General features: G+C 49.9%; 1 protein-coding gene across 1 annotated transcript in view; it reads right to left on the bottom strand.

Annotated features, from left to right (window-relative positions):
* Nucleotides 1–16,423, bottom strand: part of TDRD7 (tudor domain containing 7) — a 227,262-nt gene extending 210,839 nt beyond the window's left edge. Inside the window, exons 1-2 of the mRNA XM_063914237.1 lie at nucleotides 16,077–16,423; nucleotides 4,359–4,576 (exon numbers count right to left, since the gene is read on the bottom strand). Of these exons, the coding sequence (XP_063770307.1) occupies nucleotides 4,359–4,571 (213 nt within the window). The 5' untranslated portion in view covers nucleotides 4,572–4,576; nucleotides 16,077–16,423. The remainder of the gene's footprint in view (nucleotides 1–4,358; nucleotides 4,577–16,076) is intronic.
* Nucleotides 16,424–27,608: the final 11,185 nt, after the last annotated feature.

The raw sequence follows: 27,608 nt of genomic DNA, 5'->3' as shown, positions 1-27,608 counted from the left end.
GGATTCTGGTTTACTCAGGGCATTGTAAATGACCCCTAGTTCCAGAATATTTATATGCAAGGAAGTTTTTGTCCTTGGACGTTTTCTTCCCTGAGTGACTGCCCCCCACCCTCGGAGGCTTGCATTCGTGGTCACCAGGACCCAGTCATGTATGCCGAATCTGCGGCCTTCACGAAGATGAGCACTCTGCAGCCACCACAGCAGAGACACCCTGGCCCTTGGTGACAGGGTGATCCACCGATGCATCTGAAGATGCGATTCGGACCACTTGTCCAAGAGATCCCACTGGAAGATCCTCGCATGGAACCTGCCAAAGGGAAACGCTTCGTAAGAGCTACCATCTTTCCCAGGATTCGCGTGCAGTGATGCACCGACACCTGTTTTGGTTGCAGGAGGTCCCTGACCAGAGATGATAATTCCTGGGCCTTCTCCTCCGGGAGAAAAACCTTCTTCTGTTCTGTGTCCAGAATCATACCCAGGAACAGCAGACGCGTCGCGGGAATCAGCTGCGACTTTGGGATATTCAGGATCCAGCCGTGCTGATGCAGCACTTCCTGAGATAGTGCTACGCTGACTAGCAACTGCTCCTTGGACCTCGCCTTTTCAGGAGATCGTCCAAGTACGGGATAATTATAACTCCCTTCTTTCTAAGGAGTATCATCATTTTGGCCATTACCTTGGTAAATACCCTCGGTGCCGTGGACAGACCAAACGGCAACGTCTGGCATTGGTAATGACAGTCCTGTACCACAAACCTGAGGTACTCCTGGTGAGGTGGGTACATGGGGACACCCTTTTCCAGGCTTGTATAACCGCCCTGGGCGATTCCATCTTGAACTTGAACTTCCTTATATAAGTGTTCAAGAATTTTAAATTTAGGATGGGTCTCACCGAACCATCTGGTTTCGGTACCACAACATTGTGGAATAGTAACCCAGCCCCTGTTGAAGAGGGGGGGGGGGGGGGGTACCTTGATTATCACCTGCTGGAAGTACAGCTTGTGAATAGCGTCCAGTACTACACCTCCCTTTCTTTGGGAGCAGCCGGCAAGGCAGATTTGAGGTAACGGCGAGGGGGAGTGGCCTCTAACTCCAGCTTGTATCCCTGAGATACCACTTGTAGAACCCAGGGATCTACCTGTGAGTGAACCCACTGGTCGCTGAAGTTCCGGAGGCGCGCCCCCACCGCACCTGGCTCCGCCTGTGGAGCCCCAGCGTCATGCGGTGGACTTTAGAGGAAGCGGGGGAGGATTTTGGTTCCAGGGAACTGGCTGTCTGGTGCAGCTTTTTCCCTCTTCCCCTGCCTCTGGGCAGAAAGGAAGCGCCTCTGACCCGCTTGCCTTTTCGTGGCCGAAAGGACTGTACCTGATAATACGGTGCTTTCTTCGGCTGTGAGGAAACCTGAGGTAAAAATGTCGACTTCCCAGCTGTTGCTGTGGATACTAGGTCCGAGAGACCCTCCCCAAACAATTCCTCACTCTTATAAGGCAAAACCTCCATGTGCCTTTTAGAATCAGCATCACCTGTCCACTGCCGAGTCCATAATACTCTTCTGGCAGAAATAGACATTGCATTAATTTTAGATGCCAGCCGGCAAATATCCCTCTGTGCATCTCTCATATATAAGACCACGTCTTTAAAATGCTCTATGGTTAGCAAAATAGTATCCCTGTCTAGTATCCATATTATCTGACAGGGTATCGGACCAAGCTGCTGCAGCACTACACACTTAAGCAATTGCAGGTCTCAGTATAATACCGGAGTGTGTATATACAGACTTCAGGATAGCTTCCTGCTTTTTATCAGCAGGCTCCTTTAAGGCGGCCGTATCCTGAGACGGCAGTGCCACCTTTTTTGCCAAGCGTGTGAGCGCCTTCTCCACCCTAGGGGACGTCTCCCAACGTAACCTGTCCTTTGGCGGGACAGGGTACGCCATCAGTAACGTTTTAGAAATTACTATTTTCTTATCGGGGGAACCCCACTTCACACTTTATTCAATTCATCTGATGGGGGAAGAACCACTGGATGCTTTTTCTCCCCAACTATAATACCCTTTTTTGTGGTAACTTGGTTAATGTCAGAAATGTGCAACACATTTTTCATTGCCGTAATCATACAACGGATGGCCCTTGTGGATTTTACATTTGTCTCGTCGTCTACACTGGAGTCAGACTCCGTGTCGACATCTGTGTCTGCCATCTGAGGTAGCGGGCGTTTTTGAGCCCCTGATGGCTTTTGAGACGCCTGGGCAGGCACGAGCTGAGAAGCCGGCTGTCCCACTGCTGTACGTCATCTAGCCTTTTATGTAAAGGAGTTGACACTGTCGGTTAATACCTTCCACATATCCACCCACTCTGGTGTCGACCCCGCAGGGGGTGACATCACACTTATCGGCACCTGCTCCGCCTCCATATAATCTTCCTCATCAATCATGTCGACACAGCCGTACCGACACACGCACACACACAGGGAATGCTCTGACTGAGGACAGGACCCCACAAAGTCCTTTGGGGAGACAGAGAGAGAGTATGCCAGCACACACCAGAGCGCTATATAATGCAGGGATTCACACTACACACAGTGATTTTTCCCCTATAGCTGCTTTAAATATACAGTTTGCGCCTATATTTTGTGCCCCCCCCTCTCTTTTTCACCCTATTGAGCCTGGAAACTGCAGGGGAGAGCCTGGGGAGTGTCCCTCCAGCGGAGCTGTGAGAGGAAATGGCGCCAAAGTGCTGAGGGAGATAGCCCCGCCCCCTTCTCGGCGGACTTCTCCCGCTTTTTTAAGGATATTTTTGGCAGGGGATTTTACACATATATAGTCTTACTGACTATATTATGTGTTTTATGCCAATGTAAGGTACTCTTATTGCAGCCCAGGGCGCCCCCTCCCCCAGCGCCCTGCACCCATCAGTGACCGGAGTGTGTGGTGTGCATGGGGAGCAATGGCGCACAGCTGCAGTGCTGTGCGCTACCTTAATGAAGACCGGAGTCTTCAGCCGCCGATTTCCTGGACGTTCTTCTTGCTTCTGGCTCTGCAAGGGGGACGACGGCGCTTCTCCGGGACCGGACGACCGAGGCTGGGCCTGTGTTCGATCCCTCTGGAGCTAATGGTGTCCAGTAGCCTAGAAGCCCAAGCTAGCTGCAAGCAGGTAGGTTCGCTTCTGTCCCCTAAGTCCCTCGTAGCAGTGAGTCTGTTGCCAGCAGATATCACTGAAAATAAAAAACCTAAATATATACTTTCTTTTCTAGGAGCTCAGGAGAGCCCCTAGTGTTCAACCAGCTCGGCCGGGCAGAGAATTCTAACTGAGGTCTGGAGGAGGGGCATAGAGGGAGGAGCCAGTGCACACCAGGTAGTCCTAATTCTCTCTTAGATGTGCCCAGTCTCCTTCGGAGCCCGCTATTCCCCATGGTCCTTACGGAGTTCCCAGCATCCACTAGGACGTCAGAGAAATACACTTTATGATTAAAGGGGGGTACACACAGGGAGATGTGTGCGTAGCAATCTATCACAGACCGCTCAGCACACCTCTCCCCCTACTCAACGCAATATGCGCTGAGCAAGGGGGAAGAGCGCTCACTTCGCCGCACATCACTATGGGCATACACACTAACCAATCTTGTCAGATTGTTTAGAAATTAAGCACAGATCTCTCCGTGTGTACCCCCCGTAACAGTTAGATTATTCAAAATATGTAAATTAGGCCACAACCAGGTACCAATGTTACTTCTCTTATTTACTGAGCGTATAATAAGACCAATATACAATACTGAATCAGCTTACAGTATAATATGACGTTGGTGCTCTAATTCAGAAATGTGCACATACTGTAGCTGGCAAAGGAGCACAATGCAGAAAGAATTTGTTTACGAGAGAACTGTATCATTATCACAAATGACTGAATACAGAGGTTTCCCAGAATTGCACACAAAATAAAAAAAAACAGCAAACAAAACATAATGCAGCAAAAGAGCACCGTCTTCCCTTAGGGGGTATCCAATTAGCCACGGTAATTTACCCCCAATGCCGGTATTCATCGGGATTATGCCTGAATAATCTGCGACAAGTGCCCCTTATACCCAAGATAAGTGCTGCAAAAATACATAGGTCCACAGCTTTTTCACGGGACCTATATATTTTTGTGCAAAAAACTTCTCATTTTTCGCAGGACCCAATTGGATAAGGATAAAATAAAAAATGCCAAATCACGGGTAATTGGATACCTTTAGGCTCATAAATAACCACAATATGAACTGATGTTTCACAAACTGTTTCCAAGGGATTTACACAGAGCAGCTACAAACTACAAAATGACAGCATATTTTCTTAATATTGAGCATAAATATGGAACACATTACCTCACCAACTCGGTTAACATCAATCCTTACTACTGTTGGGATGGCTTTTACGTATGCTTCAAGTGTGTGGAAACCCATTTCTTTGAAAGGAATCCATTCTCCAGTGAGAGATTTATATTCACTTTGCAAACGAGGTAAAAGTACACCATGTTTGTTTGACTGCAAGACAGACCGCAGCATCTTAGCAACATGTTCTTTGTCCGTTTCCTGCATTTTTGCTACAAAAAAAAAAAAATTAATACAAGTTGTTATAACATTGTGTTTGCAAACTTTCCAAAAAAAACAAACCAACAACATGCATAAAATGGGATGTAGTTACAGTGATCGTGGTGAGCCCAAAAAAGTGAGTCCCAGGGACCCCTCACTTTTAAAAATTGGGGTCCTACCGGTCTTTTTCTGGGTCCCATCAGAATGAAGGTTCTTTTTAATCTTAATCTTGTTTGGACACCACAAAAGTGTTGCAAGGTGGGGGGGGATGGGGTGACAATGCTGCTGGACTGTGTAGCATGCAGGACACCCTGCACCAGAGGTATAACTAGACATTTTGGTGCCCTTAGGCAGAAAGTGAACTGGTGTTCAACCTCCCAGATTGCAAAGTATAGGCAATGCGCGGCGAAGGCGCGCCGCAAATTTTAAGGGCGTGGCTTCATGGGGAAGGGCCGTCACCACATAATAGTGCTGCTTATACACATTGCACCAGGTAGAACACTTTATACACACAGCGCCAGGCAGAGCGCACTGAGGCACACTGCGCCAGGCAGAGCGCACTGAGGCACACTGCGCCAGGCAGAGCGCACTGAGGCACATTGCAGTAAACACCTATGACCTCCAGTCTCTCTCTCTCTCTTTCTACCCCCCCCCCTCCCCCCCGGAAAACCTTCAGCAAGACCATCCACCACCACACTGGCAGCCTGCAGCAGCCTTGGCACAGGGGCAGATGCGGAGCGGTACCATTGCAGCGGAGGGCGCTGTGCCTGGTGAGCGTAGCCAGTCTCTTGGTGCTGGAGGCGGCGGCAGAGCGCGCAGCGGGGAGGGAGGAAGTGGAGATGAGCAGGGCCAGTCTTGTGGTGCTGGAGGCGGCGGCGGTGGAGCGTGCAGCGGGGAGGAGGTGGAGATGAGCGGGGCTCAGCGCTGCAGCACATATTCATGTGCTGGCGGCAGAGCCCAGGTCAGCGGGGAGGAGGATTCAAAGCGGGCGGACTGGTGGGAGACTACAGGAGGTGATTGGTTGAGGAAACAGCCAGTCACCTCCTGCGTGCCGCTGACTGGCTGGCGCGATCATAGATTCAGATGATCGCGTCCAGCTGCTAAATGGGAGTCCCGGAGTATTTGCTGCTGCTGAGCGCGTCCCCGGGGACCCTCCCCTTTTAGATAAGTGAGTCCCCTGTCATCAAAGGCAGGTAAAATACGCGCTATAGCGCGTTTTTGCGATCACTGAGTTATGTGACCTCACAATACCTCCACCTGCATCCCAAACCCCTGAAAATCCTGACAGTCGGCATGCCGACGAAAAGGGACTATTCCCGCTTCGTTGAGCTCGCCCCGCCGGCAATGCTGACTGCCGGTTTCCGGGCCACCGGCAACACAGCCCCAACCCCATAAAAGAGAAGAAGAACTTTCCTTGGCACAGTCGGGTGGGCATTAATTCTGCAATACTTTACACTACAGAATTTTCAGTCTTTACTCTTATGCTTCTATGTTGTGGCAGGTTGCAGAGGCTCAACATCTGTTCCACAGATAGTACTGAGAACATCTCATATCCAAAGCAATTCACTATTGCTTTCAACATATTCCTATATGAGTCATATGTACCTTTTTATTCAGTATGCAGTGAAGCATACACACTTCACCATACAGGTGCCTCTATTATGCCTTTACACACAGACTAAAAACCTGACTAGCAAGTAGGCCTCCTCCTACTTGCTTTTCCTATTGTGCTGGAGGCTGAACTTTATTTACGCTGCCTACTTTTCTGGACCCTTTTTCTATTTCATGATTGATATTTTAAAATCTTTAAATGTAACCACTTGTTTCAATTTGGCCACTGTAAATGTGGAGTCACCAAACAATCTGCTGTCATATACAAATCACATACAGCAGTGGCTCCTACCTGTTTTGAGTAGGGGGGTTGCAGCTACCCATGCTTGGAGAAGGAGGCGGCAAGGAGACAGCCGGGTCCCAGCACCTCCGCAATGCATCTGTCAGGCGCCGGGCTCAACACATGCACAAAACCCCCGGCTTCTATGAAATGCATCAGCTGCAGCCCATAGAAGCCAGCTAGAGCTGACGGTCAGGTAGGGAATGGATTCCTACTGGAAGCAAGCTCTCTGCTAACTGCAACCCAGTCTGCAGTCCCAGAGGGAGGAAATACCTCCTAATGGTACTGCCTGTCCTGTAGGTGACTGGTGAGACAGTGCAGTCACAGACTGCAACTGGCTCAGCTGAGCTCACTGAAGTGGGGGATTTTAATGGGGATAAGCTGCATTCCTGCAGCGCATAGGTAAAATCCACCACTGCTTATCCACTTTCAGGGACACATCCAATTAAGCTCAAAATTTCCATCGGAACCTGCGCAGATTTCCAGCCATTTTGGTTTGTAAACCTTGTGTTTGTTTGCTCCTCTATGAAGGAGCCAACGAAACAGACGAGATTTCCATGGCAGGGAATTCCACCATGCATTAGGCCCAAGGTTTCATCAGAATCTTGTGACTACTTAATGGCCCCTTTAGAAATTATACACACTGGTGTTTGCAAGGGGTTCCAAATGATAGGTCAACCCCATATGGTCGACATGCACTAGGCTGACAGGTACAAAAGATCGACGTGGTCAACATGTTTAAATGGTCGACATGACCATTATGTTATGTTTTCTCCAACTTTTTTTATAATTTACCATCCATGTGGACAATAACTGGGAATAGTATCCTGTGACGAGCGCAATGGTAGCAAAGCGAGGCACCTCTCCCAAAGGGTGACGAGCAAAGAGAGCACACGCAGCTACAGATTTCCACTAATTTGGCTTACATGTGGTTAAACATACAAAAAAAAAAAGTGTCGAACATTTTTTAGGTCGATCTTTTGTGGTGTATACCTTTTTCATGTCGACCTACTGACCCTGTGGACCTTTTGACCCAGTCGACCATATGGGGTCAACCTATTGACTGTCAACCTATTTCTGGTCGACCCAATGATCCACACACGTTTGCAAGGCATAATTATTGCATGTTATTCTTGTTCAAGCCATACTTCTATGGAGTTGAACAAGTTTTCAGCTGAGTGGACACATTACAATGGAATAAGCAGCATTTAAAAGCTATACCACATGAGCAAAGCAAGTTACATTCGTTTAAAAACACTAAAAGCCATTTCCAAGCACAGAAAAGACAGCAACATTTTAATCCTCCTTTAGATTTTAATGGTACAGGCTACTAGCCTTGATGCTCATGAGTATACATAAGTCAGAACTATCATGCAGACACTTTTGGAGTCCTTTTTATTAATTTAATTCTATTCTTTTAATATATGTTTTATAACTCTCTGTTGATCAATAGCCTTATGGGTGGGAGCACTGAGATGTACTGGGTCATTTATCATACTGTAGTTGTCCCTGGTGCTCATTATTTAATCAGATTTTAAGTATGTTGATAGTCCTACAACAGTGGTAGGTGTTGAAGGGAACTGAAACAAGGAAGTGACTAACGGCCTTCATGGATAATATTTATTATCAGTTATTTAAAACATATTCTGCAGTGCTTTAGCCATTTACATCAGTCCACGTCCCAGTGGAGTATACAAGCTATTTTCCCTACCACATGCATGCTGGGGTTAATTTTGTCTGGAGCCAAATCAACCAACCACTAGATTTTTGGATTGTTGGAGGAAACCAGAGTATCCAGTAGATAACCACACTAACACAGGAAAATATCCACACTTCAAAATCAGGGCGATAGTGGGAATTGAACCCATGCCAGTGCTGTGAGGTAGTAATCTAACCATTACACCGTCCGTACTGCCCTAACACTAGGGCTTGACAATTTTTTTAAATAAAATATTTAGGGGGCAGACAACCCCCACTAACATATCATCAAGATTTATTTGTAATACTAACGAGTCCCTCACTCCATTAATTATTAGACTTGGGGAATTTTCTGTTACATTACAGTTGTCAATTAATCTCAAGAAATCAATTGCTTTATGTCCAATAGAGGTATCTACATGTCATTCTTGTGTGAGAAACATGAGAATTACCTAGCCTAGTAAAAAAGCTAATTCCAAAAAAAATTAAATCTTTTATACAAAAAAAAGAAATAAATATGGAAGCAGAGCTGTTAGGGTTGTCAGAGTTTAATCTTTGTGGGCAGAGATCACATGCTCAGGATGGTAATTACTTTATACCCTCCAGTTATTGTTTTTTTTTTGTTTGTTTTTTATTTACATGTAAGGGTCCAGCAAGGATTGATTCTACATTCTGTACATTTATATGGTTCAACAAAAACCTAGGATGTGACATACGCTGCAGCAGCCTAAAATGAATAGAGCTATGTGGACAATCGGAAGCACAACTGTATACCACCACGTATCAAATATATCAATAAGAAACTTTTTATCCTAGGCGTTCTGTGGAAAAAAATAAATAAATACTGATACTCTAGGGTGCTTTGACTCAAGAAAGTTTGGAAACCACTGGCCAAAGAAATCAAATCGGTGCAAGTGATGAAGCACACAACAATCATACAAGTTTCATAGATCTTTGCGTCGCTGAAGCGACAACAAATCATTGTTTTTATCGTCTCCAAGAGTACATAAATAAAGCTATCCAGTGTGTGATTTATTTATTTTTGTTCTCTTCTATATGCAGTTCTGCAGAAATGTGTTTTATGTGTGTACTAGTATTTAGTACCTGTCATTTGCCAGGTTGCTAGCTATTATACATGTTCCTCTTCTCCCTCTGTTCTTTCCCTTTCCTCCTATCTTTATTTTCTTCCAGTCTCCCCCTTGCCTTACCCCTGTTCCTATGTACCTCTAATAGGCATCCTTTTCATATACTATGTCACAGTATTAGGGACCACCAGAATCAGAGGAGTCATGTCGGGGCCTGGTGGCTTATCATATATTTGCAAATGTTTGTAACGGAGGGGTCTATTCATGAAGCAGTAAAAAGAGAGGAGGAACAGACCAGTGGAGAAGTTGCCAATGGCAACCAATGAGCAATTCCCTTATATTTCATAGAATGTACTTGATACAGGCTTCCTTTAAAGCTGGTTGATATGGGCAACATCTCCACTCTTTTCACTGCTTCGTGAATAGACATGCTGGGCTCGCTGTCGGGTTCCCAGCGTCGGTCTCCTGACGTCTAGGATCCCATACAGTTCCCCTTTACACACAGAGTCAGATTCAAATTGATTTAAACCAAGGTGGTTTAAACCAGACAACCCTGGCTTTAACCTAAGTGCAGGAATCTATGAGTTACCCCAGGCGTTTGGTACCAGAACATTTTTCCTTGCAGCTCCTGAGGCAGTAAGAAAAAAAATTGCAGGTGATCACAGATTTGTTGGATCCAAATGAATTCTCTATCTCACTGTCAGTAACCACCTGTTACTGATTCCATGTAACTTGCTGCCACAAGTAGGCTCCTACGATCGGCACCTGGAACAGACTACTTCTGTTTAAGTAAGAACAGGTTGCTGCCACACCTGATTTGTGTCATCTGATTCCCACTGGTCCCTCACCATGGACCAGTCAATGCATGGCAGCATGCAGACAGACAGATTGAGCTTGGAGCCCCTGGATTCAATACACAACAGTCAGAGAATTTAATAGTTTTTTGTGCAAATCGGTTGGCTGCAGGATACAGATACAGTCGTTTTTTAAAAAGGCAAGATGTTTATTGCTCAACAAGTGTTCCCCTCTGATGCTCCCAAAAGCACCCGGTAGCAACTAAACCCGACTAAAGTACTGCATGCAAAAAATCCCATTCGGGCATCCAAAACAGGACACTTTTTCCCACATTTCTGCTCACCACTTGCATTAGAAATGGCAGCGCCCACTGCATTCGCGCCCGCATGGAAGAACAATTGAATTGATACCGGCAGGTGCCGAAATAACTGAATTGAACCCAGAACCCATGAGGCAGATTTTATTTTTTGTGCTTCTAAAGGTCACGTTTAAATGGGACTGTTTAGACACCTAAACAGTTGTCTCAATTTAACTGCACATCGCGCATGTTACGCCCAAATGGACCGGGTTTAGCCACCTAAAACAGCTGCCCCAAACTGCCGAGTTTTCACACATTTTTCCTCGCACCTCAGGAAGCTGAGAGAAAAAATGGCTACTGTGTGCCCAAAGGGTAGAACAATTGAATTGTTAGTCTCCCTGGCCACCACTAGATGGCACCAACGGAGCAATTGAATTGTTGCTCCATTCGGCTGCGCATGCAGTAGGGGAGACAAATTTCAGCTCACAGCCTCCTGAGGTGCGAGCTGAAATATTTGTAAACGCTGTGATTTGGGCGCGCAAACCTGTACTTTAGATGGGTTTAGTTGCTTTGCTAAACCCGGTACTAATGGCCACGCATATAGGGCATGTGTGCCCAACGGGGGCAACAATTGAATAGCCTTGCTGTGCCTCCACAAAACAACTGGATCAACATTTACCATCTACACAACTCTGTGACGGAAGTAATGGTTTAGAACAGACCTGGCCAATGTACGGCCCGCGGGCCACATACGGCCCTTTGGCAATCCCTGTCCAGCCCGTGTATTTATTCCAGTCACACGGCTCCCCCCTCCCTTAATCTCACACACACGGCACCCGCGGCTCTCCGCCCACAGGCTCCCTGCACCACACACTGTGCTGTATCGCTAGGTCACAAAGACCCTGCGATGCAGCTTAACAATTGAGGCCCAGTGACTGCCCGCGAGTCGCAAGCTACAGAGCCGCAGTGCACGGGCAGTCACTGCCGGATGTCCCCGCCCCCTGGGTCCCTAGCAACCAGCGCCTGATGACGTGTATCCCGCGGGAGATGGCTTTGCCCTGTCACTTCCTGCTTAACCTTCGGGGTGCTTTAGAGATCCCGTCAGACCGTCATCCAGGGTGAGTCTTGCAGCAATGGAACAGCAACCCGTCATACAGTGCACATTACAAGCCAATAGCAGAATAAAAAAAATGACATTAAAAAGTAGGTTTGTGCTTCTAAAGCTATATACACCTCACATACACATCATGTACCCACCACCACCACATACATACACAAGTTACCACACAATTACACAACACACACAATACAATTTACATGTCTTGAATATCTATATTTTATTATATCCCAATATTAGATTTATCATTAATGCGTGTGTGGGGTATTACTTTTAAGGTCCATACACACGGAGCGATATAACTGAGCGATTTTGACTATATAGTCAAAATCACTCAGAAAGTTAGTGCATATCACTCTGTGTGTACACAGCCAGCGATAGCGATGCGCGTCCCCGCCAGGTAGCTGTCGCTGCTAAAAAATAGACTGTGCAGGCAAGTCAATTTTGCCTAGGTCGCTGGAAAAGAAAAAGCATCCCCTTGCTTAAATGAGTTAGCTAAAATCGCCCATAGCCGAAATCGCTGATAAAGTTAGTCAAAATCTCCTACTGCCAGTTCAAGGGAAATCGCTCAAAATCTCTCATAGTCAAAATTTCTCCGTGTGTATGTACCTTTAGACTCTTACATATTTTCCTCTTTGACCTACACCACAACTCATAAATTTACATAAATATTTACAGAATATTCTTAAACTTCTGATTACTAGTAGCATCTTATCAAAATATATAATTTGCAGCTTTTTATAATGGGAGAAAATTAATATTGAGCATAATTAAGTTCGAGTTATCATTGGTTCGGCCCTCCAACACAGTTCAGATTTTTCATGTGGCCCCCTATAGAAATGAATTGCCCACCCCTGGTTTAGAACAACCAGTTGTTGTTTTTTGCATTAATGTTTTAATGGAAAAAAATGTTTTACTCATGTATTAGAACCTTGATCAACCATGTTTTAATACTTTCCAACATTATGTTATTAGGCTTTGATTTATTTTACATGTTTCACTAAAACCATTTTTTTTGTTTTTGTTTTTTTTTTTTACAGATTAGTCCTATTACCTCTGAATATACGAGTATGTAGCTAGACTAAACATTAAAACACAAAGTACATTGGGAGATAAATGAAATTGAAAATAACATGAAGTTAATGTTAAGCATTAGTCCTACTTATTATAATTAAATAAATCTGTATAGTAATACAAAATGGAAAATGCAAAAGCACTTTTCAGGGAAACACACACACAAAAGGAGGAGATAACGATTAGCACTGGGCATACCACTGGCAATGAACATTATGAGTACAAAACTTTTTTTTTTAAATATAATAGGCTTTTTAAGAAGTGACGGCATAATAAACAGTACCCTTAAATTAATGGAATATATTGTGTGCACATGTCAATACAACAAACGTGATTACAATCAAACAATATAGGTCTACTTTTACAGGGTATGGGTCGTTGGGTCGACATGCAGTAGGTCGACATGGTTGCTAGGTTGACATGGTCAAAATGTCGACATGAAACAATGTCGACATGATGGTGGGGTTCTCTTTTTTTTTTTTTTTTTTTTTTGAGTCGTTTTCTTCATAGAGTGACCGGGAACCCCAATTAGTGCACCATGTCCCCTCGTTTGGCACAGGTTACCGTTTCCAAAGTAGGAAAATTTAAGAAAAGAAAAAAAATTGTGAAAAACTCATGTCGACCTATAGACCATGTCGACATAGCAACCCTGTCGACCTACTGCATGTCAACCAATAGTGGTCGACCTAATGACCATATCCCCTTTTACAAACATGACAGACATATGAATATTTACATCACACCACCATGTGTAGCTTTTAAGAGTTATTTAATGAATAGTTGGTCAAACTGCTGATTTGGTAACTGGGGCCAAATCAATTGTTTTGGGCATCTAAAAATCCAGTCTAAACGTTACTGTTTAGACGACCAAACAATTGTCACAATTCATCTGATGTTTGGGCACCCATGCACGTGTTGCGACCAAACAGACAGGGTTTAACCACGTAAAACGGTTAAATCCGTCTAAAGTCCTACTTTGGGCTTCCAAACTCCCGGACGCCCAAAGTGCTGACTTAGCACACATTTCTTCTCGCACCTCAGGAGACTGTGAGAAATTTTAACCCCCTCAGCTACTGAGTATCTAAACAGAGCAACAATTGAATTGCTCCATTTTGCTTCCCCAAGTGGTGGCCGTGGGGTAATTAATGAATTAATCGCGGCACTGCGGATATTTTAATTTTAAATTAATATATCCCTTTTATGTAGTAAACGTAACTTGCAGTGACAAAGGTAACGATAAATCGCTGTGCCTGCAAGTTACTTCCGACATTTTGGAGGAGTTTTTCACATTTGTGAGACTCCTCAGTGGAATCTGACACTGCACATGCACGCAATGTCAATTTCCGGAATTAGAGCAGAACAAAGGCTGCAAAAAAGGGATTGGAAGAAGATCTCTCTCCTGCTACTATACCTCCCTAGGCTTGAAGCAGTTTACACCAACTGAAGATGGTGTAAACTAAAGGGGCTAAACTCCCAAAAGATTTGCTTTTTTTGAGTTTGGTACATAGGGCAGGGTCAGATGTAGTCCACATAATAATGGGGACTGTGAAACGCAGCACTAATGAGTCTTCTGCAGGAGATGTCTGTGAAAACTCCTGCATTAGTACACATCCTAAACAGTAAAAGGCTAGCACAGCTCCTTTTTTCTTTTTCTTTTTTTTTGGGGGGGGGGGGGGGTTCAAGCATGTTGTGTGCTGGCAGCCACTAGACGGCACCTGGCGGAGCAATTCAAGTGTTGCTCCATTTAGGTGTGCACAGCCGCTGACATTACTAGTCAATTCGTAAAATTATGCTGAATCTGAACTTGCTCACATAACTTTATGGAGGGAAAGGATGCTTGATAAATAGGCCCCATAGACAGGAGGAGATGATCACCTGGAGAATATACAAAAGGTGTGTACACACTAGACGATATCCTCCATAAGTGATATCGCCTTGAACTACAGGGCAAAAGACATACACACTGCTCACATATCGTTCATTGCCACCATCCTGCCACATCCCTTAATACAGGGGCGGACAGACTTTTGGAGTCGGCGATCTACTTTGAAAGCTAAAAAGCTTTTGTGATCTACCCAGGAGGAATAATAGCGCGCGCCGCAGGTGCAAAAAAGTGGCGTGTATAACAAAAAAGTGGGCGTGGTATAACAAAAAAAGGGACGTAGCCTTGCTGCACAGAGTGTAATGACTGTCTTGCACGAAATAACACATTGGCCCCCACAGGTAAAAACCTCAAACACATATGCCCCCACAGTGCCATGTGCCCACAGTGCCAGATATGCCCCCACAGTGCTAGATACAGATATGCCTCCACAGTGCCATGTGCCCATACTGCTAGATATGCCCCCATGGTGCCAGATTACAGATATGCCCCCACAGTGCCATGTGCCCGCAGTGCCAGATATGCCCCCATAGTGCCAGGTATGCCCCCACAGTGCCAGATTACAGATATGACCCCACAGTGCCATGTGCCCGCAGTGCCAGATATGCCCCCAGTGTCAGATTACAGATATGCCCCCACAGTGCCATGTGCCCACAGTGCCAGATATGCCCCCACAGTGCCACATATGCCGCCACTGTGCCACATATGCCCGCAGTGCCAGATATGCCCCCAGTGTCACATATGCCCCCGTGCTGTGTGGAAAGCGCAGCGCACGCTTCTCCTTCCTGCCGTCCTGCCCCTCAGTCTGGTCTCAAGTAGTGACGGCAGCGTATATGGCTCAAATCAGGCGCCGGTTCGCAAGCTCTGATTGGCTAACGAACCGGCGCCTGATTTGAGCTATACACTCCGCCGTCACTGCCGGAGACCAGACTGAGGGGCAGGACGGCAGGCAGGAGAGGCGCGGCTTCGGGTGGATGGGCAGCAGATCGCGATCGACTGGTCGCATGTCCGCGATCTACCAGTCGATCACGATCTACTGTTTGGCCACCCCTGCCTAAATATGCAGTTTCTGGCGAGATCATCAGAACGACCTGCATGTTCAGACGGTAGGCAATATCGTTAACGATACAGTGCGTACACACTGGACGATATCGCTAACATTGTGTCGTTATCGTCCACATCGTGTAAAATATCTAGTGTGTACGCATCTTCAAAGTACACACTGAAGGAAGGATGGATAATTATACAGAAAGTAGTAATCAAGGAAGATGTCATTCACTAATCCCCACCAAAACACATATGAAGGGATGCTTGGCATCCAGTTTAGGCACTTTCCTATAGACATGAACTGTATATTTAGTAACACGTTCAAGGTGGTTACCATAGAGTATATGCGATTATTATACGTTATTTTTTTAACAAATTTTCACACGCATGAGTATATTTTTATGCACTGCGATATCACTGGACACGGACATTTGTGTGAACACTCATGAGGCAGGGGTGTGTGAATGAGTGCAGGGTACACAGATGCGCTATGTATATGTGGGTACACAGTCACTCATGAGCTGGGAGGAGGGGTGTATGATTATGTACACATGAGCTAGGGGTGTGTAGTGCACACACACAAACACATGGGCCAGGTGTAGCGGGGCCGGTGCGATCACTCACCAGCTGGGAGGGTATTGGTGCTCCGGTGCGGGCAGCTCACGCCAATGATTCCCGTTGCTCCGGCCCCGGCCGGGTGGGTAGCAGCTAGTGCGAGCGGCCAGCAGCTGACATTCCAGGGCACGGGGCGGTAGCCAGTGACAGAGCAGCAGCAGCGGCAGGGAGACGGTCTCTGACGCGGCTGCTCCCTTCCTATCAGTTTCGTTTCCAGTTATTGAGGCTGCTTCTGGCTCTGCGCTCCGGAGTAATGGAATCACCTCACTTTCGTCTTCCCAGAGTCCCCGACTCCTCCCGGGTCCTCCTGTCTCCTCCTCCGCACACACCCGCCCCCAGCACGTGTGCCCGCCGTCACCCGGTCCCGCTACTGATGCATACGCACTGGCACAGTGTGTATGTACTACTGTAGTAGCAGTACAGGCAGGGTAACATTACAGAGCTGTCATAGTGTGAGCTGCAGCTATACCATATAATACACATCACCATATATACTTTAGGCTACTGCAGGTGGTGTATGTGACTGCAGCATTGGAGTACTCTGCATTGATGCTGGCACCTGTGTAATGCCATGCTTCATCGACACGTTAAAGTAGTTTCTAGAAGCTAAAGAGATGCAGGCGCTACAAACACAGGCTACTGCTACCTGATATTTATTGGTTGTGATTACTGATGTCTTTCATTAGTTACAGCCATAAACATCAGTTTTCTCTTGTGTCCTAGGGGATACTGGGAATCCATTTAGTACCATGGGGTATAGATGGGTCCACTTGGAGCCATGGGCACTATAAAAGTTTGATAACGTGTTCTGGCTCCTCCCTCTATGCCCCTCCTACCAGACTCAGTTTAGAAAATGTGCTCGAAGGAGCCGGTCACATCTCTGGAATCTCCTGAAGGGTTTTCTGCATTTATTTTCAGAGTTTCTTATTTTCAGGCAGGTCTGGATGGCACCAGCCTGCCATCTTCGTGGGACTTAGGTGGGGAACAGCCCAACCCCACTAAGGGTAAATGGTCCCGCTCCCCGCAGACAGAACATTAGCTTCTGAGGGAACTATTCGCAAGCCCCATCACGGCGAGCGTACAATCCCGCAGCACGCCGCCACCCCTAACAGAGCCAGAAGAAAGAAGAGTGGTAAGTACTAAGCTGGCATCCCGGTTAGCGGGTCACCGGCCATTATGGCGGCATGAGGGTACAGGGACACATGGCTTCTACACGGGGAGGAATGAGTCTCCAGACTTAGTACACTATTGTGTACACAGTACCCAGACTGGCAATACAGGTTTAAAAGGGGACTGTCTCCATTTTACGCACTTAGACACTAAGCCGGTATAAAGAAGAGCGGGAAGACCGCTTGCCATTGAAGGGGAGGGGCTTCACTATGAGTGATCCAGCAGCTCACAGGTGCCATTTTACTCTGCTGCAGCTGACGCAGACACTGACTGACAGGGACACGCAGCTCCTCCGGAGAGCCTCCAGATTACCTCAGCGGTACCAGGGGGTCATAGCAGGGGGAAGCTATATACTAGTGTACTAGGGTGGTCATTCCGAGTTGATCGCTAGATAAAAATGTGCGCAGCGATTAAGTGAAAAAGCGACACATGCGTATGCGGTGCAATGCGAACGCGCAATGTACTTTCACAACAGCCGATGTAGTTTTCCACAAGGTCTAGCAAGGCTTTTCATTCGCAATGTCCTCCGCAGAGTGATTGACATGAAGTGGACGTTTCTGGGTGTCAACTGACCGTTTTCAGGGAGTGTTTGAAAAAACGCAGGCGTGCCAGGAAAAACGCAGGCGTGGCTGGGAGAACGCAGGGCTTGTTTGTGACGTCAAATCCGGAACTGAACAGTCTGAAGTGATCGCAAGCGCTGACTAGGTCTGGAGCTACTCTGAAACTGCACATTTTTTTTTGTAGCTGCTCTGTGATCCTTTCGTTCACACTTCTGCTAAGCTAAAATACATTCCCAGTGGGAGGCGGCATAGCGTTTGCACGGCTGCTAAAAACTGCTAGCGAGCGATCAACTCGGAATGACCCCCTAAATCCCTATTCTAGGTACTTAGTCTGTGACCCAGCTAAGCTTGGCTTTAGCAATAAGGATGCCGTGTGCTGGTTCTATACTCTGTGTCCCTCGGGAAGGGCTCTTTGTGGGTTAATTGTGCTTTAACCTTTTCCTGTGTGTGCTGTCACTGCTGCAGTATGTCAGGCAAAGAGTGTGTTTCATGTAAAGCACAGTGTTCCTCTTCTCAGGCTAGTGGGGCATAGCCAGCATGGTTGGACTCCATTAGGGGAATGATTTCCACCATCTCTACAAAATTATCTCGTAATGAGAAAGAGACGCAATACTTAAGACAGTCTATGGCTGAGTTTATGCAAAAGGACTCAGTACTCAGATCAGCGTCTCAGTCCTCTACCATTGGTTGGCAAAAGCGTACTTTGGCCCAGATCCTGCATTCTGACTCGGATAAGGACTGGTCAGAAATGGAGAGAGGTGAGGTGGACATTGAGGTAGGGGAGGGTACTCTGTCGCAGGATGTAGAGGCTCTCATAGATTCTATCAGAGACGTCCTAAATGTCCCTGATAAGGTGACACAGCCGTGTGAGGAGTCTTTCTTTAATGTAAAGAAAAAATCCTCAGCCACTTTTCCTGTGTCAAACTAAATACCCTGTTTGAAGAACCGTGGGTTACTCTGGATAAGAAATTTCAAATTCCTAGGCGGTTATTATCATCTTTTCCTTTTCCTCCTGAGGATAGGAAAAAATGGGAAAATCCACCGATAGTGGATACCTCAGTCTCCAGGGTCTCACGTAAAATAGTACTACCTGTGCCTGGTGCAGCCTCCCTAAAGGATACAGCTGATTGGAAGATTGAGACTACACTCAAATATTTATATACAGCTGCAGGGGTAGCCCAGAGACCCACTATAGCATATGGGTGGATTACTCGAGCCATTGCTAAATGGTCTGGTAATTTAATTGAGGGGTTAGATACCTTACCTTAAGAGGAAATTGTTTTACTCCTGCAATATATACAAGACTCTGCGAACTTTATGGTTGAAGCCATTAAAGAGATAGGGTTTGTCACACCTCGCGGGCAGCGGCGGACGCGCTTGCCTCTGCGGGTGTCCTGGATGGCCTGGCGCCTCTCTCCTCCGGCGGTGTCGGGGTTCCGGCGTCGGGTCAGTGGGTCTCCCCGGCGGCTTCCCGGAGCGAGGGCGCCGCCATATTGAGTGAGGTCAGGTAGGCGGAGCGGGGCTGACGTCACCTGCCCGCTCCGCCAATCAGGCAGAGGCGGGAGGTTCAAAGTCAGACGCCGGGCAGAGATCCGGCGCCTGTGTATCATCAATTCTGCCTGTCAGAAACTGTGATCTTCAGAGCTCCCTCGTTCCTGCTACTTCCGTGCCTCTGTAAGAGGTGCGGCTGCGCGTGTGGTGGTGCCTGCTGCCGTGCAGGTGTAGTCTCGGTACTCACCAGGCGCCGCTCTCTCTCACCTTCAGGTACCGGAACCTTCAACGGACCTGGCAATCTTCAATCGGATCCGGACACGGCGATTCCCTCTCGGAGCTGACCGACGACCGAGCTGAGGAGAGAATAGTTTACCTTAAAGGGGGTATCAACCCTTCTTCCACTGGAAAAGGGAATACCCCAGGAGTGACGGCGACCTTCACCGGTTGGGTGAAAGGTCATCACAGGCACAAAGCCTCAGCCACCCAGATTTCACACACTCGCGCTCTCGCACGTAGTGTGATGAAAAGGATTCTCACGTCCGTGAGCAATCCCGACTCCGGCGCTCGGGGACAGACAAGGGACAAACGTACACGGATGCTACTCACCGTCACAAGTCTTGCACTCCGATCTTCTCCACTTACAGGTCCCTGTAAGGAGGCAAAGAGAAACAGCCGTGCAGGGCCAAGAACTACCCTAGTGTGCGTCCGCTACACTAGCTACATAAACAGAGCCCTCAAACTAGCTCGTGTGGGTGGTGCAACACAACTATGCACAACTTAAACATCGCATACACTTTGCCCTGCACGGTAACAACATACATCACAATATCGGAATACAAGATCACACGGTGCTGTCCCTTTAAATCCCTCCCGCTGGAAAGGGGGTGGGCGCCGCACGGCCTACCCACCTCCTGTACCTTCCCTTATGTGGCCTCAGGCCTGCCTACCTAAATACCTCAGGGTGGCCTGGGCCTAGTGCCCAGTGCCACCTTTATTTACCTCGGGGGTCTTATTCACTGGGCCTAGCGCCCCCTAGCTGCACACAGGCCGGAGGCCTGACTTCACCCACGGGCCTAGCGCCCGCCTAACTTGTTGCCCGTTGGGTGACCTGGGCCTAGTACCCAGCGTCACCTTAGTATTCCTAGCGGCCGCCAACTGCACTAGGGCCTAATGCCCTCTAATGTCCCCCAGGCCTATTGCCTGCTTTTGCCCCGGGCCTAATGCCCGCCTACTGTGCCGCTTTCTGGTGGCTTGGGCCTAATGCCCAAACCACCTAATCCAATGACCCCCAACCTCCTATCTGCGCCCAGGCCTAGTGCCCGAATTGTGCCCTCAGGCCTAATGCCCGTCCCTGGTGGTCGAGGGAGGAAAAGGGGAGGGGGAAGGTTAGCCTCACTGAGGCCTCACCTAATCCGGGGGTCTCCGGCACCCTCTTCTGCCGCTGACCCGTCCTGGCCAGCGGCGCCTCCGTCTCTTCTCCACGTCCAGCCGCCGCTGGATATCTTCTTCAAGGGGCCTGGCGTCTTCTGGCCTCTTCCGCAGCCTCAGGACCTCTTCGGCGCGGCCTCCCGTCGTCTCCTCCTCACGGCGTCTCCTCTCCTCGCGCTCCCGCGCGCGGTCTTAAGTTCAGGCTCCCGCCCGGCGTCTGACTTCAGATGCCGGGGGCGGGGCCTATGACGCTGCGAGCGCCGATTGGCTCGCCGCGCCCCTCTCCTATTGGCTGCCGCTCCGGGAGCCGCGATTGGCTCCCGGGGGCGCCAACATTCAAATGCCCCCTCAGCTTCTGGTCCGGTGCAGGGAAAAGGGTAATCCCTGCACCGGACACCCGCCGCCACACACTGACAGGCGCTGGGGACAGACAAGCTGTCCCAGCGCTGTCAGCGACGTTGTCCCGCAGGGGACACAGGCACCCTGGCTGCTGCTGGAATATGTCCTGTAAAACAGGACACATTCCCACATTTCCCCCCCCTTTTTCCTTTGTAGTCCCTACAAAGGTCTCCACGACGTCTATCGTCCGCGGGTCAGGGAATTCCGAGGTCCCTCCGGCGAGGTTGTGTTCAAGGGTCCAGCCCGGACAGACCGTGACCCCACACCCTTCCACCTCCGGGTTCCTCTTCTTACCTCCGGACCTCCATCGGCGGATCCTCTGGGGGAGTGGCATCTCCTCACGGTCGCTCGACGTTGGCCACCAAGGGGACTCTTCCTCCACGGGGACAACAGTCACCCACTCCTGGCCTTTCAGATCGTCTGTGGCATCGTCCCTGTCTTCAGGGTGTGGTACCGACCACCACCCAACAGCGGAATCCTCCGGGGCATCCGTTTCCTCCCGGGCAACAACCACCATCTGTCGCATCTCCTCATGGGGCATCTCCAAAGGTACCATGTCTTCCTCTGGAACGGGTCCTCCCACGGCATCTCGATGCTCTCCCCGTACATCCGTCCATTTCGGCAGGTATTCTTGCTCCAGGACTATCTCCTCCTCTTCACGGAGGGCATTCAACTGGGAGCACGACTCCACCCGATCCTGCCAGTCACTCTCGTCGGCGCTTCCGATGCCAGAGTCGTCCTCCATCTGTTCTTGAGGGATTCGTCGGCGGACAGCTCACCGTAGTCCGAGTCCTCCTCCGATATCTGGACTGGGGTATTATTTTCCTCCTCAGCGTACTCCTTCGCTTCCGCTGGCATCTCTGCTTCCTCAGCGTACTCCTCTTCCGCTGGCATCTCTAGGTACCCAGGACACACCTGTTCCGCTCGTCCTGGTCGTGGACGGTTCCATCGCGGGGAGATTCCGGACGTCTCCGTCACTGGGTCTTCACGCTTTTCTTCGCAGCGTGGTCTCTTCACCTCCCAGTCGTCCACCTCCGCCTGATGCGGGAAAGGATTCTGCCTTACTGGGGTCACTTTCTTGGGACAGAGTAGGTCCGCGGCATCTTCCCAGGGGCACTCACTGGCCGCATGTCCTGGTCGCCGACACTTCCAACAAGGGAGGGCCACTGCCACCTTCTCCAAGACGGGTTCCTTGCCCACCTCCTTCACTGGGGAATCTTCACCCGTTGGTTCCGGCTCAGAGGAAATGGGCACCTGCGAACTAACTTCAAGCAAGGTCTTCCGCTCCATTTCCCTGGTTTCCTCCTCCCATCTCTGGGCACGACCATCCACAATCATCTGGTCTTCATTCCACGGACAATCGGGAAGCGCATGTCCTCTCGCCTCGCAGAACGCACACACAGGCTCTGCAGCCACCTGGTCCCAAAGCTGCTGACTCCGTCATCTGCTTCACCGTGGCCTCGTAGTCCGTCCTGTCTTCAGTCCATGGACATTCCAGGAGCCGATGTCGGGGATCTCCACAGCTTTCACACCGGGAATCAACCTCGTCTTGGCTCAACTCTTCGTCCCAGGGACAACTGTTATGCTCATGCCCGTAGTTTCCGCAGAGCAAACACCAGGACTCCTTCTTCGCTTGGCCCTTCCGACGTCTTCGGTCCGCTTCCTGGACCACCTTCTTTGGGGACGTCTCTCGCCAAGTACACTTGTCGGCAAAGTGCCCTGTTTGCCGACATATCTTACAGGGCGTCACAGCGGCCTTCTTGCGCCCCTTCTCCCGGCGCTCCTCCTTTTCACGCTGGACCGACCGCTGCAACATCTTCAGGAGGTCTGCCCCAGACACCGTCACCCAGTCGCTCTGGTCCGCACGCAGCCGGGGGTGAGTCTGTTCCGGAGCCGTCCGCCGGGAGGTCTTCTTGGTGGCGTTCCACATCGTGTCCGTGATCCGGTATCCTTGATCCTGCCGACTACGCCAAAATGTAAGAGGTGCGGCTGCGCGTGTGGTGGTGCCTGCTGCCATGCAGGTGTAGTCTCGGTACTCACCAGGCGCCGCTCTCTCTCACCTTCAGGTACCGGAACCTTCAACGGACCTGGCAATCTTCAATCGGATCCGGACACGGCGATTCCCTCTCGGAGCTGACCGACGACCGAGCTGAGGAGAGAATAGTTTACCTTAAAGGGGGTATCAACCCTTCTTCCACTGGAAAAGGGAATACCCCAGGGGTGACGGCGACCTTCACCGGTTGGGTGAAAGGTCATCACAGGCACAAAGCCTCAGCCACCCAGATTTCACACACTCGCGCTCTCGCACGTAGTGTGATGAAAAGGATTCTCACGTCCGTGAGCAATCCCGACTCCGGCGCTCGGGGACAGACAAGGGACAAACGTACACGGATGCTACTCACCGTCACAAGTTTTGCACTCTGATCTTCTCCACTTACAGGTCCCTGTAAGGAGGCAAAGAGAAACAGCCGTGCAGGGCCAAGAACTACCCTAATGTGCGTCCGCTACACTAGCTACATAAACAGAGCCCTCAAACTAGCTCGTGTGGGTTGGTGCAACACAACTATGCACAACTTAAACAACGTATACACTTTGCCCTGCACGGTAACAACATACATCACAATATCGGAATACAAGATCACACGGTGCTGTCCCTTTAAATCCCTCCCGATGGAAAGGGGGTGGGCGCCGCACGGCCTACCCACCTCCTGTACCTTCCCTTATGTGGCCTCAGGCCTGCCTACCTAAATACCTCAGGGTGGCCTGGGCCTAGCGCCCAGTGCCACCTTTATTCACCACGGGGGTCTTATTCACTGGGCCTAGCGCCCCCTAGCTGCACACAGGCCGGAGGCCTGACTTCACCCACGGGCCTAGCGCCCGCCTAACTTGTTGCCCGTTGGGTGACCTGGGCCTAGTACCCAGCGTCACCTTAGTATTCCTAGCGGCCGCCAACTGCACTAGGGCCTAATGCCTTCTAATGTCCCCCAGGCCTATTGCCTGCGTTTGCCCCGGGCCTAATGCCCGCCTACTGTGCCGCTTTCTGGTGGCTTGGGCCTAATGCCCAAACCACCTATTCCAATGACGACCCCCAACCTCCTATCTGCGCCCAGGCCTAGTGCCCGAATTGTGCCCTCAGGCCTAATGCCCGTCCCTGGTGGTCGAGGGAGGAAAAGGGGAGGGGGAAGGTTAGCCTCACTGAGGCCTCACCTAATCCGGGGGTCTCCGGCACCCTCTTCTGCCGCTGACCCGTCCTGGCCAGCGGCGCCTCCGTCTCTTCTCCGCGTCCAGCCGCCGCTGGACATCTTCTTCAAGGGGCCTGGCGTCTTCTGGCCTCTTCCGCGGCCTCAGGACCTCTTCACCGCTCTTCGGCGCGGCCTCCCGTCGTCTCCTCCTCGCGGCGTCTCCTCTCCTCGCGCTCCCGCGCGCGGTCTTAAGTTCAGTCTCCCGCCCGGCGTCTGACGTCAGACGCCGGGGCCTATGACGCGGCAAGCGCCGATTGGCTCGCCGCGCCCCTCTCCTATTGGCTGCCGCTCCGGGAGCCGAGATTGGCTTCCGGGGGGCGCCAACATTCAAATGCCCCCTCAGCCTCTGGTCCGGTGCAGGGAAAAGGGTAATCCCTGCACCGGACACCCGCTGCCACACACTGACAGGCGCTGGGGACAGACAAGCTGTCCCAGCGCTGTCAGCGACGTTGTCCCGCAGGGGACACAGGCACCCTGGCTGCTGCTGGAATGTGTCCTGTAAAACAGGACACATTCCCACACCTCCAAGCACATCAGTGCCTTCAAGCGCCCGAGCGCCTCCACGCACCTCCGTGCCTCCAAGCACATCAGTGCCTCCAAGCGCCCGAGCGCCTCCACGCACCTCCGTGCCTCCAAGCACATCAGTGCCTTCAAGCGCCCGAGCGCCAACACGCACCTCCGTGCCTCCAAGCACATCAGTGCCTCCGAGCGCCTCCACGCACCTCCGTGCCTCCAAGCACATCAGTGCCTTCAAGCGCCCGAGCGCCTCCACGCACCTCCGTGCCTCCAAGCACATCAGTGCCTCCAAGCGCCCGAGCGCCACCACGCACCTCAGTGCCTACAAGCGCCCGAGCGCCTCCACGCACCTCCGTGCCTCCACGCACCTCAGTGCCTCCGAGCACCTCCGTGCCTCCAGCACCTCCGTGCCTCCAAGCACCTCCGTGCCTCCAAGCACCTCCGTGCCTCCAGCACCTCCGTGCCTCCCGCACTTAGTATTTTCTGTGAATCACCAGCACCTGTCAAGTTCTCTCTTTCAGGAGACCTTCAGCATCCGCACGTGCCTCCTGACCGCCGATCTGATCCTGCATGAGGAAGACTTACATCCGGCCATCTCTGCTGCGGCCCAGTTGCGGTTCCACTTCCCGGTCATCGGAAGAAACCCCGAGTCCACAACCCCCCCAAACCAGGTCAGTGATAGTATACACAGGCCACATGGACCCGGAGAATCGGAACCCAGAGGGGAGTGCCATCCAGGATCTGGTTTCCCGTGTTCAGAGTCAAGAGGCGGCGCAAAGCCAGGTGATGCGGTATCTCCAAGAACTATCCGGCAGGCTGGATCAAATTCAGGTTTCCCTGGCTTCATAGTTCCGGTTCCAGCTCCGGTGCCCGCTCCGGTAGTCGCTCCCGATAATGCTCACACTGTGTCCGGAACCAGGTCACGCCTTCAGCTTCCCACTCCCTCTCGCTACAACGGCAATCCGAAGAATTGCCGTGGTTTTCTTAACCAGTGTGAGGTACAGTTTGAACTCCTCGCACACAACTTCCCCACGGATCGGTCCAAAGTAGCATACATTATTTCCTTGCTTGAGGGCTCAGCGCTGGAATGGGTGTCTCCGTTATGGGAGCGATCTGATCCTTTGGTTTCCAGCTACACCAATTTTATCTCATCTTTCCGCAGGATCTTTGATGAGCCTGGCAGAACGACCGCTGCCTCTTCAGATCTACTCCGAGTTCGACAAGGCTCCCGTTCAGTAGGTCAGTATGTGATTCATTTTCAGACCATAGCCTCCGAATTGCGCTGGAGTAATGATGCCTTACGGGCCGCTTTCTGGAACGGGCTGTCCGACCGTCTTAAGGACGAACTGATCACAAGGGATTTGCCAGATTCTTTGGAACAGTTGATCTCGCTCTGTGTGAAAGTGGATCTCCGCATGCAGGAACGAGTCGGCGAACGTACTCGGTCTGATCGATGCAGATTCAAGGCTCTTCCGGCTAAAAAATCGGTTACGGCAGGTCCAGACGAACCCATGCAGATTAATCGGTCTCGGCTGTCTCCAGAGGAGCATCAGCGTCGGCGTGAGAATAGACTTTGCCTCTACTGTGGAGCCGCGGATCACTTTCTCAAGTTTTGCAAGTCTCGCCCGGGAAACGGGCAGTCCTAGCCTGTTCCGGGGAAGTCAAGCTGGGTGTGGTTTCTCAATCTTCTCCAGTAGTGGACTGTTTACTCTCAGTATCTTTGTCTACTGAAACAGAAGTCAAAACTGTTATGGCTCTATTGGATTCGGGAGCTGCGGGGAATTTTATTTCTCTCTCCTGCGCCCAGAGTTTGGGCTTGAAGTTACAGTTGGTCGAGCGACCTATTACGATCACAGCTATTAACGGTGTCCAAATTCCTAACGCCTTGATTACGAGTCAGTCTGAGTCAATTCAGCTACAAGTGGGGGCTTTGCACCGAGAACAATTGGAGTTTCTGGTTATTCAGGAGATGTCTCATTATCTCGTATTGGGTCTTCCCTGGCTCAGGCTTCACAACCCTCATGTCGACTGGGGGTCGACACAAATAATTTCTTGGAGTCCCTTCTGTCAATTAAATTGTCTTACTCCTGTCGTTCCACTCCGTGCATCGGCCAAGTTGGACGTGGAGTCTATTCCAGAGGCTTATCGAGAATGTTTAGATGTCTTCTCGGAACAGGCGGCTGATAAATTACCTCCGCATAGGCACTGGGACTGTCCTATTGAGCTTATTCCTGGAAAAATGCCGCCCCGAGGTCGCACTTATCCTTTGTCGGTTCCAGAGACACAAGCTATGTCAGAGTACATTAAGTCTAATTTGCAGAAGGGGTTCATCCGTCCCTCCACTTCCCCAGCGGGAGCTGGCTTCTTCTTTGTAAAGAAAAAAGATGGAGGCCTGAGACCATGTATTGACTATCGTGGTTTAAATGAAGTCACCATTAAGAACAAGTATCCTCTGCCGCTCATCACAGAGCTTTTTGATAGAGTGCGTGGAGCTCGAGTATTTACTAAGCTTGACTTAAGGGGAGCATACAACCTGATACGTATCCGACAAGGGGATGAGTGGAAGACGGCTTTCAATACTAGAGATGGGCATTACGAGTACCTGGTAATGCCATTTGGCCTCAGCAACGCCCCCGCCGTCTTTCAGGGATTCATTAATGAAGTCTTTCGGGACATGTTGTATCTGAATGTAGTAGTCTATTTGGATGACATTCTGATATTTTCGAAGAATC

Source organism: Pseudophryne corroboree, chromosome 1 (assembly GCF_028390025.1).
Source record: "Pseudophryne corroboree isolate aPseCor3 chromosome 1, aPseCor3.hap2, whole genome shotgun sequence".
Classification (NCBI taxonomy): domain Eukaryota; kingdom Metazoa; phylum Chordata; class Amphibia; order Anura; family Myobatrachidae; genus Pseudophryne; species Pseudophryne corroboree.
This window is presented reverse-complemented; position numbering and strand designations above follow the sequence as displayed.